This window comes from Sinocyclocheilus grahami, unplaced genomic scaffold, assembly GCF_001515645.1.
Source record: "Sinocyclocheilus grahami isolate Dianchi unplaced genomic scaffold, SAMN03320097.WGS_v1.1 scaffold137.1, whole genome shotgun sequence".
NCBI lineage: Eukaryota > Metazoa > Chordata > Actinopteri > Cypriniformes > Cyprinidae > Sinocyclocheilus > Sinocyclocheilus grahami.
Window position 1 is genome coordinate 2,415,135 of NW_015505316.1, and position 11,973 is coordinate 2,427,107.

Consider the following 11,973-nt stretch of genomic DNA (forward strand, 5'->3'; position numbering starts at 1 on the left):
TCTACCTCTGTTATGTGCTATTCAGAAACATATGAGCTTTTAAACACTCTCTTCTCACCAGCCCACTGTTTCTCCATACTCTGTTGGTGGCAAGGATTTGCATGCTACGTGTAATTACCACGGAGAGATGCATTTGCCTGAAATTTGTTACCAAAGTGTTTAGGTGTTTGAATGACTAGTGCAATTGTAAATACTGGAGTCTGTATATTGTAACTAATATTTATGTCTCTTCATTAGGTATTTAAGCAATATCAACAACAACAGCAATAGTGCTGTTACACATCCATGCTCATATTCAGTTAAGCCAAGACTGTTCTTTTAAGAGTTCAGTAAACAAGACATTAATGCTGATTAACTTTTAACATTTTAGACCCAATAGTGCAAGTTACTTTCTATATTTTTGCTCCAAAAAAACTGCAAACCGATCAGCCTTACCGAGCAACACAGCATGCAGTGACTATTTCGTTTCTGAATGAATTTATTTACAAATGATTCAAGGATGTATAACGCTAAAAACATAAATGTTTGGACAGATTTTATTCATAATGTGAGATGTTTTATTTTATCAACAGCCAGCACATTGCAACCAGCAACCTGAATGAAAGTGTTTTTGAAGAATCGAATGAGTAAATGATTCACTCGTTTATAAAGACTCGCTTATCGCCTCCAATTGGTGTAACGAAGTAACGCTTTTGTAATGCTTCTAGAGGTCAAACTATTATTTTATTACGTGTCCATATTGTGCTGTCTAACAGGAGAAACATGACAATTATGCTGCTTTTATGCTGTTATGGGGATGTGACACTGTAATGATGGCCTTCATCTGCAAAACTAAGCTGTATTCCTCAAGAAACGTGACTTCTGTACCACCAGCTGAACCACTGAGAAGTTCTTTCCCAGAAATTTGACCTATTAAATATAACCAAAGTTTTCATTTGTCCTCTAGAGTTATGTTGAACACCTCAGTACCAAAGCAACAGGCAAATTCATGCAAAGTAAGTGAGAATTGCTTAATCATGCAAAACGTCCATGTGAAATCTATGAAAAATATGGAACAGTGATAAAGCAAACTTTTTTTTATTTAAAACCAGCATAAAATCAGACTACAATTCCATAAGACTTGCATAGTCCTTTACTTAAATTTCCAAAAACAAACTCTCATTTCCAGACATTCTCAGACATGCTGATTTCAGCACAAGTCAGCTGATTTCTTTAGTATACAGCACAAACTAATACATTTTATTAGAATGACCCACATTTAAGGCAAGTAATATTAAATCATAAACTGTATCAACATATAACATCTGAATACCCATATATAAGATAGTAAAATATGGAATGATTCATTTCCATTAAATAAAAAGACAATAATAGCAAACCTCAATCACCCAGATACTGTTTTCATCAATCAATCAATACAATCGATAATAATGTTAATCGATTGAAAAACGAAGGTAACAAAAATATATTTAACAAAACAAGTAATATGATAACATGAACATCCATTTTGTTTCAAAACAGAATTACACATAAATAAATCATGTATAATCATTTCTATTTTTCTGGCCACCTCTTGAATAATAAGTCAAAAACATATTTTGGTGAGGGGGACAGTGTGGGTCATTCTTAAGAAGTGATGACACAGTGTGCCTCTTCAGTCACATCAATCAACCAATTTGACTGTTTGTAATGCAAAATATAGTAAAAAAAAAAAAAAATTTTAAGTAAAATATTTTTCATTTTAAATGCTTGTTTTTTAATTAAATGCCTGGAAATTTTAGTCCCATTTATCACTATTACACTTTGAATAAAAAAAATATCTTCTTTTTGTTTAGACTACATTTACATTTAGTCATTTAGCAGACGCTTTTATCCAAAGCGACTTACAATTGGAGAATACATAAAGCGATTCTTCTTAAAGAGGCAAACAGACACAAGAAGTGCTTGTAATACCATGTTTTTAGGCATTGTTCAAATAAGTACAAGCTAGAAAGGGAAGGAATAAATAAAGAGAAAGTTTTACAGAAATTTACAAATCATGCTTTCACTATGTAGTATTTTACAAAGACTCATGCATTTTCTGAGAAATGCAGAATTTGCACTCCCATGTGACATTTTTTCTTTGTGACAAAATGTTATTATTAGTTATTTTTTTATTTTATAAATATATTTCAAGGCACAATGAAACTGAGTGATACTAAATCTACAGAATCTACTCAGTTCTCTATTATAAGTATATCAATTAAATGTTTTATTGTGATGTGGTTGAAATAACGTAGCGCTTTAGGGTTAGTATAAGTACTTTGATAATTGGTATTGTAACTTGTAAACCAATATATTATTATTTTAGAAACAAAACAAGTAAAAAAAAATCTTTAGCACAAACAGCATATTTTCCTGAGAATGACCCACACATTGAACTAAAAGTAATAGCAACATCTTCAGTAGCTATTTTGCAGCTTGACCAAACCTCCCAACACCTGAGGACAGATATATGTAGGCTACTGTATGGCTTCCAAATTTTGAGATCATCCAAAACCTTATTTCACACCATTTAACATCTTAGACATAAATTTGACTTCATCAGGGATAGGATATGTTTGAGGATTTAATGGTGTATACAGTAACAGAGCAAAAGCATGTCCTCAAAATATTCAGAGAAAAATATAAGGCAACTAAGACACTGTATACAGCATATTTGTAGGCACACGAGTTTGGGTTTTACTGCTACTCTCCAACACTGAAAGAGCCAATACAAAGAAACAAGGGAAAAACTGCACTTAAGGAGAATCACCTCACAGCAAAGAGAATCACAGAATACAACGCCAGTCCAGTCCAGATTATTGCATAGATCTTAGTGCACAGTGGTTTAGTTCGGCAACAACTGCATGTGGTGAAAACATCTGAACTGACTCGGAGCAGAGATATTTTTGGGAAGCATACTGCATGGCTGATCTATTGACTATTGTGACGTTAAAAGCCTGAACTTATTCCAGAGCTCAATGTAGAGAGATACTTTCCTTTATAATGCGTTTTAATGTTATTTAAACTGATTGTGTTTGTGTAACTTGCCTTTCAGATTAATGTTAACAAATGAGCAAAATTCGTAGATAGCAGAAATTGTGTATTTAATAAATAACCATAATATTATATAATAAAATATTGTATTATTTATATATTTTAGTATGCATTATTATATATGGTATTCATCATATTATAAAGTGTGTGACCTCAGTTAAAGCTTGAGGAAGACTATGGAGCCATGCCTTGGCAGTGCTGATGAAGAGGGAACCGCAAGTCCTGCTCTAAGACAGCATATAAAGCACCAATACTTGTGTAAGAAAAAGTCACCAGACACGTAAAAGAGTGACTGGTTCACAAAGAAGCTGAGAATCCAGAATGATGAAGGGCTGATCATCATCTAACCTCTCCATTCATCTCTTCCGCCCCTTCTTTCTCTCCATCTCTCGCTCCATCAGGCTCCAGCTCGTCCTGGATTTCATCGGTGTTTCCTGAATCACTGCTGGCCACAGAGCTGAGGGAGGGCGATTGACTGCAAGGAAAAAGGAGCACAAATGATTAAAAACCTTCTGTGTAGAAACATACTGGTTAGTGCAGATGACATAGACAGTTCAAACCAACCTGCCGGTGGTGGCTGTGCTTTGGATGAGCCTCCGGCAGGTCTCCATCTGTACGTCCAGCCCTCTCTTCATACTGCACATCTCCATGTACTCATGCAGGTGTCTGTTCATGTCATTCTTGGCTGTGGCCAATTCCAGCTGCAGGAGGAAGATGGCGTTTAAATCATAAACAAACTAATGTTGGCTGAAACATGTTATTCACAAATGTTCTCTCACCTCAATCTGACCGATGGTGTCCTGGTACTCCTGCTCTCTGGTCTTAAAGAGGGACTCGGTTTCATTTATGAGGCTTCCTAGACTTCGATCCTGGCAGGACAATATATAAATGCAGAATGTATTATTGCATTATGTAATATTTTATGTAGTCAACATGCATTCTCAATTTTATAGCCAGTAAGAACTGCTCAAAAATCAAAAATAAAATTTGTATTAAAAAAAAGTCTCATGCTCATCAAGGCTGCATTTATTTGATTAAAAATACAGTAAAAACAGTCATATTGTGAAATATTATTACCATTTGAAATAACTGTTTCCATTTTAATATATTTTAAAATGTAATTTATTCTTGTGATGGCAAAGCTGATTTTTCAGCATCATTACTGCAGTCTTCAGTGTCACATGATCTTTCAGAAATCATTCTAATATGCTGATTTGATGCTCAAGAAACATTTCTTATTATTATCAATGTTAAAAGAGTGCTGCTTAATATTTGAGTGAAAACAGGGATACATTTAAGGATTCTTTTAAGAATAGAAAGTTTAAAAGAACAGCATTTATTTGATATAGAAACTTTTTGTAACATTATAACAATTCTAAAATGTCTTTACTGCCATTTTTAATAAATTAATAAAAGCATTATTTCTGAAAAAATATACTGACCACAAACTTTTGAATGCTAGTGTACCTAGCATTGAGACGATCCTAAAATAGACTGTGACAAGTCGATGGATTAAAAAAAATTATTTTGTAAGCATTTTAAATACACTTACAAATAGTACATAAAAATGCATATCTAATTAAATATAGTGAAAATTATATTACATTTATGTATATATTTTAATTTATAATTGAATATTTAAAAATACATGTATCAAAAAATAGCAAGAGAAAACAGAAAATCAAATTGAGATAATTAACGGTAGTATTTTATTCAATATATGTGTGTGATTTTTTTATGATTAAGTATTGTATTGTTTATCGCTTAGCAACATACTTATATCAAGCTGTATTTTGCATGGTGCTTGTGAGTGAGCATTAACAGCATTTTTGCCTACTGTATTCAGTTCCTTTAAAATAATTCCTCAGAGCATTGTTGCCATATGTAGACAATATGTTTTTCTTTACATTTTATACCTCTGGCACTTGGTTGCTAATGGAGAGGGGTGACTTGGTGTGGTACCTGCTCATGTGTCTCTCCATGAGTGTCAGATGTGCAGGATGCTGCGGTGGTGGCGAGGTTCAGACTGTTATAGTTACTGAAATCCTCCCAAAGCAGAAGCGTCTCCCCCGTCTCCTCCCACGCCAGACTGTCGCAGTCATCGTCAAACTCGAACGTTTCCCGCCTGCCAACAAACCAATTAGCTGAGCAACCTCTGCGCACAAGACAGGCAGCAAACACAGATGTGGAAGAGTAAAGAGAGGGGGAAAAGGAGACACAAAGAGAAGAAAAGAAAAGAAAAGGAAAATCAACAGATCCACAATCTAAAAGATTTTAAACAAAAGACTATATACATAAGGGAAGAATAAATATAATGAACAAGGAAAACATGCCAATAACCAGCTTTTATTAAAGAGATTATGAAAGTAAGAAGAGTCAATAGTAAAAACAACAATTAGATAATAAAATATCTTATTTAAATAGGAAAATATACAGCACACAAAATGAGCACGTTCACCATATGAACACTAGATGGCAGTAAGTGATCATACAACAAGCAAGCCAATATTTCTTAGAGATTTATTATAGCATTTATTAATATTTTGAATTGACTTTTATTTTTTTTATTTTCATTTTAATTTTGTTTAAATTTGAATAATTTAGTTATGTGGTTTTGTCACTTTTTTATATTTTCTACTTTCTATTTTATATATATTTTATTTCTGTTGGTTTTAGTAAATGTATTACTTTTGACTTAAACTAATTTATTTCACTTAGTCACCAAGTCTAATTTTCATTTAGGTTAATGGTTTTAATCTAATATTTATATATTTTTTCTCAGCTTTATTTCAATTACAGAAAACCATTTTTAAAAATTTGTTTCAGTTTTAATTAACAACATGCATATTATATTATATTATATTATATTGATAGACTTTTGTAGCATTTTTCCCACTTACAGTGATACACAAGATTTGTTAAACAACAACAAAAATGCTGATATTTAGTTTTGTGTTTGTGTACAATATTTGTGGTAAAAAAAAAAGTATTTATTTATTTATTTTTGGATTGGCTTTCTCCTGGATTTTAGTTTTCCAGTCAGACACTTCATATACAAGAATGCATGAGAATGTGAATAAAACATATTTCAGACTTGATAAACGCGCGCACACACACACACACACACACCAGAAGATGCCCTCTAATGGCTATGAGGACTCACAGCTGGTTGAGCATCCTCTTCATCTCATCGGTGATGTTGAGAGAACCAGGCACATCCTCCTCCTTTTGACCAGAATCACCATCAGTCTCCACACTCTGCTCCTCTGATTCACCCTTATACTCCTTCCTCCTGCATACCGCCATTCCCTACAACACACACACATATCCTTCTGAAAGATTCGAATTGCATGATAAGCTGTTATATAAACTCCATGTAATGCAAATCAAATCTGTACTCCAAATTAGCACATTATTGAATGTTGTACTGAAACTATGCATCATTACCGGAGCACAGCTGCAGTAGAATGGATGGTATTATTAGATTCTGTTGCGAGTGAAAGTTTCTGTACCCCTTTCTGTTCAGGAGGAGCTCTGGATGGGCTGCCGTGCAGTATCTTGCTCATGTCTTCTGAGTTCCTCTGCTGTGCCACGTCACAAAGCTTGGCTGTGATATCGATGCGCCTGCAGATGTCCATATCAACCTTCATGGCTTTCTCCTGGATTTTAGTGTCCAAGTCAGACACTTCCTATACAAGAATGCATGAGAATGTGAATAAAACATATTGCAGACTTGATCTGTCATGCGCTGATTTAACAAAAAACTGGAACAGAAAAACTGACCTCCCTTATTCTACAAAAACATAAAATAACACACTTAAGCAATATTGCACAGTAATAATTCTTAAAAGTAAAAATGCAAATATTCTATACATCAAATAATCATCTAAATTAATATTAAATCATAAAAACTGCATGCATAATAATGATAATATAAAAGAAAATACATTAGAATATATAAATCTATTTTATTCTGGTATTGTTTATATAATATTATAGTATTTATTAATATTTCAATTATCTTTATTTTTATATTTTAGTTAAAATTTTAATCATTTTGTTAATTGCTTTTGTCATTTTTCATATTTCTTTTTAGCTTAAATTTATTTTTATTTTAGTTTTAAAGTGATGATACATGAAACATAAAATTTTTAGTTTAATTTGGTTTTGTTTGTGTATGTTTTTTTCTCTCTCAAAGCCGTGATTCCCATTCACCTCTATTATAAGACTGACAGACTGCAACAGTTTGTGTTAAAAATCTTCATTTGTGTTCTATTGAAGAAACAAAGTCACCTACATCTTGAATGCCCTGGGGGTAAGCAGATAACATCAAATTTTCATTTTTGGGTGAACTATCCATTTAATTGGTGATTTTGAAGCAAAATAAAGAGCATCCATCCATCCATCATAAAAAGTGCTCCACACTGCGTTTGATGTAAGAAAAATATTCATATTTAAAACTTTATAAAGCATAATCTCTAGCTTCCGCTAATTGTTGTATGCACGTTCACGAGAGTGGCGTTTCAGTGGATGACGTTGGATGTAGCTGTAGAGTAAGCTCCAGTGCGAATTTAATTTTTCCAAATTAGGTGGTCTTAGGTTTCTTTTGATTTGCAATTACAAAATTGATCAAATTCCTTTGAACTTATCCTGTTTTCACAAACAAATGTTGCTGGCTTGGTCCCTACTGTATAAACATAACTTTTCTCCCGATAGGAACCTAATTTGGAACAATTACAATATATTATATAAAAATAAATCTTTATTTTTAAAAATTGGTTTCAGCATGCATAATACAAGTTAATCAGTTATTAAATCAAGAAGGCATGTTACTCACGTATTCTGAGTTTCTAACTGTCCATGGTATTCCAGTGACAGCAAAAAAGGTTTCTATTGTCATGGATGTAGTTTCCACAGGAGTCTTGGCATTATTCAGAACTAATCCCAAAAAAAGTATTGCACCCCTTCTGCATTTGATCTATTTAATACTACAATTGCGAAACTTTGTTTTGACCCTGGAATTATAACTGTTAATAAAACTATTTGCTCTATGCTTCAAAAAAGACATTGTCACTACTCCAAACTGTATTGTTTATCGGAAGAGACTGGTTAAAGGTTTATTATGGAAGGCCATTGGGACTTTGCCAAACAAATACCTATTGGTACACAAAGTGAAGGAAGTAACTTTTAAAATTGTACACAGATACTACCCAGTAAATAATTTTCTTGTTAAATTAAAAAAATTATATTGATTTGAATTGTTCTTTTGTGATATGTTGACAGAAACTTTGTTTAATTAATTTTAGCATTGCTCTTATGTAAAAGAATTTTGTAAAGATTTGACTAGATTTGTAATTGATAATGCTGACCCCGCTTTTTCTTAACGCTTAAACCGTGTTTTATTTGGCTTTACTAATATCCCCTCAAATAAAAGGAAAGAGTATTACATTATAAATTTTAATTATCTTAATTTCATATTCATAAATGTAAGTACTAGAGCCCGACTGATATGGGTTTTTTGGGGCCGATACCGATACCGATATAGATATATCGGCCAATATTCTTTGTGTATATTTTCGTACAGTACCAGTTAAAAGTTTGGACACTTTCCCATTCGAGGGTCCAAACATTTGACTGGTACTATATATAGAATACAGTATATACATAAACAGAATATATATACATAAAACACATTGTTTGCAATGATCACTCAAATGTGGTGATCAAACACTTATAATGACGTGACAAAGATACGTAATGGAGGCAGGGCATTTAACAATTTACCAATAAACTTTATTATCCAAAATGAGTCGGACATCAGTGCACTGAACAGTAAAGTTGAAGTTTATTCAACTTTAATTCAATTCAATTCCATTCAACTTTATTCCTTTGAAGTTTATTTCACTTCGGAACATTCATTCACGGATTTGCGCTACTGTCTTCACACACAGACGAAACTTACTAGAGAAGTGTAAAGTGTGACATAATATACCTCTGTAAATAAATACAATATAAATTCACGTCTCGCACACTTTAATGCCCTTTGAATGTAACGTGTACGTTCCCTTGGAACTGGAATCATGGCGGAATTTCATGTGAAGTCCACTTCGCAGGGCACTTACGGTCGAATAAGACAATGCTTGAATGCTGCTGCCTGAACAAGAGACCTCGTTACTGAAGTTAGAGTGTTGACTGGTGTAACTATCTCGCGAACGCAAATTTAACCACCCGTAACTCCCGAACCCCAGGGGCTATCGACGCGGGGGTGGTCTCATTCGAAAGCGGGCCTCTAGACTTATACTCGATTCGCGTTTGAGAGGGTTCCTCGAGCTGAAGGGATCCCCCGAATTTGGTGCGGATTATGTTATGGAGATATGGCCGTTCAAATTTTTAATGGTTTTCCATAGACTTAAGCTTTAAAGCGTTTCATCCAGGTTGCCAGTAGCAAACTAAGTATTTACACCATTTCAAGCATTTTATCTGTGTTATATGTTCTGTAAAAAAAATTTCATATCAGCGGCATATTCGCCGATACCGATATATCGGCGACAGGCTCATATCGGCTGATAATATCGGCAAAACGATATATCGGTCGGGCTCTAGGTAAAAACCCAACCTTTGTTTTTGGTTCTTGAAAAAGAAATTAAAATTTATGTTAAGATCATTTTTTCATTCACATAATAAGAAAGCAATTAAGACCGTCTCTATTTGAGAGTCATTTTCTATACCAATCCTCGTCTTGTACTCCTAATTCATGACCGGTGTTTTGTTTTGCTTTCTCCTCTCCGCTTACGCTATGCCTACGTCTTACTTCAGCCGCTGGAACGCCACTCTATCGTGAACGTGCGTACGGCAGTTAGCAGAAGCTAGAGATTATGGTTTATAAAGTTTAAAATATGGATTTTTTTTACAAACACATAGCTTCACATCAGGTCTTTTTTAACCCCCCAGAGCCATGTGGAGCACTTTTTATGATGAATGCACTTAATTCTGCTTCAAAATCTCGACCACTATTCACTGCCATTGTAAAGCCTGGAAGAGCCAGTACATTTTTAAATATAACTCCGACTTTATTCATCCAGAAGAAGAAAGTCAAATACACCCAAGGATGGCTTGAGGGTTAGTAAATCATCGGGTAATTTTTATTTTTGAGTGAACTATCCCTATAACTTATTTTTTAGTTATACACAAAGCAAATTTTATTTAAGTTTAATCTTTTTTTTATCTAATATTTATATTTTATTTTGTAGCTTTATTTAAATTACCGAAAACCATTTTAAATTGTTTTAGTTTCAATTAACAATAACAACACTTATATTATATTATATTACATTATATTATATATTATTAGGGCTGGACAATAATTCAATATCAATATGTATCGCGATATAATTTTTTTTCAATAACGGTGATATGATTTCATTGAATAAACATGAGCACTGCAGGTCGCGGGTGTTTTATATGAATGTTTCTCTGAAGGGAAAGGACTGTCTTCAGAAAAGATTCGATGGCGTTTTCATTTGATCTGATAAAGCAGCGTTCATGAGCGGAGCTGATTTGATTACAGCCATTACTGGAGAAACCGCTAGATCTACCACTCTCAAAGCGCCTCCTGCTGGCAGACAATCAGTTTGCATTTTCAATAAGCACGTCTCCAGCAACATGTTTTTGTTGTAGCAAATTTTTTTTCTGCAGCAACTCAGAGCACTTTTCATACTCTTTATACTGGCTAAAGCACATTTGTTTCAATCTATAAGAATAATTAGCCTACATTACCAGTCAAAAGTTTTTGAACAGTAAGCTTTTTAATGTTTTTAAGAATTCTCTTCTGCTCACCAAGCCTACATTTATTTGATCCCAAGTACAACAAAAACAGTACAATTTTGAAATATTTTTACTATTTAAAATAACTGCTCTCTATTTGAATATATTTTAAAATATAATTTATTTCTGTGATCAAAGCTGAATTTTTCATTGAATCATTACTCCAGTCTTCAGTGTCACATGATTCAGAAATCATTCTAATATGCCGATTATCAATATTTAAAACAGTTGAGTAAATTTTTTTCAGGATTCTTTGATGAACAGAAAGATCCAAAGATCAGCATTTATCTGAATAAAAATCTTTTGTAACATTATACACTATTTAATTCAAAAGCTTGGAGTCAGTATGATTTCTTTTTTCTTTCTTTTTTTTGGAAAGAAATTATAGAAATTAATACTTTTATTTAGCAAGGATGCTTTAAATTGATCAAAAGTGATGATAAAGACATTTATAATGTTACAAAAGATTTCTATTTCAGATAAATGCTGTTCTTCTGAACTTTCTATTCATCAAATAAACCTGAAAAAATTCTACGCCGTTTTCAACATAATAATAAATGATTTTTGAGTAGCAAATCAGAATATTAGAATGATTTCTGAAGGATCATGTGACTGGAGTAATGATGCTAAAAATATAGCTTTGAAATCACAGGAATAAATTGCATTTTCAAATATTTTCAAATAGAAAACAGTTATTTTAAAGGGGTCGTATGATGCGATTAAAATTTTTCCTTTCTCTTTGGAGTGTTACAAGCTCTTGGTGCATAAAGAAGATCTGTAAAGTTGCAAAGACTAAAGTCTCAAATCCAAAGAGATATTCTTTATAAAAGTTAAGAGTTAACCACGCGCACCCCTCACTAAAACGGTTCGTTCTAACACGCCCCCACATGTCTACGTCACTATGTGGGAAGATTTGCATAACGCCGCCCAAATGTTCACGCAGAGAAAGAAGGCGTAACTTTTATTCTCACTGTAGTATTGTTGTTGCCGCCGCCATCATGTCGTGAAGGCGCTGTGTGTTTCGTTGTGAATGCGAAACTACTTTGTTTGGCCTTCCAAAAGAGGACGATA

The 11,973-nt window shown here is 33.3% G+C and overlaps 1 protein-coding gene across 2 annotated transcripts in view; it reads right to left on the reverse strand.

Moving 5' to 3' along the window:
* Positions 1-3,194: 3,194 nt before the first annotated feature.
* Positions 3,195-11,973, reverse strand: part of LOC107591153 (intermediate filament family orphan 2-like) — a 25,251-nt gene continuing 16,472 nt past the window's right edge. The window contains exons 4-9 of one of the 2 annotated variants that reach the window (XM_016280196.1): positions 6,591-6,767; positions 6,242-6,387; positions 5,041-5,203; positions 3,858-3,947; positions 3,643-3,779; positions 3,195-3,553 (exon numbers count right to left, since the gene is read on the reverse strand). In XM_016280196.1, the coding sequence (XP_016135682.1) occupies positions 3,418-3,553; positions 3,643-3,779; positions 3,858-3,947; positions 5,041-5,203; positions 6,242-6,387; positions 6,591-6,767 (849 nt within the window). In that variant the 3' untranslated portion in view covers positions 3,195-3,417. Of the gene's footprint in view, positions 3,554-3,642; positions 3,780-3,857; positions 3,948-5,040; positions 5,234-6,241; positions 6,388-6,590; positions 6,768-11,973 lie in introns of both variants that reach the window. The other variant, XM_016280195.1, reaches the window with a different exon arrangement.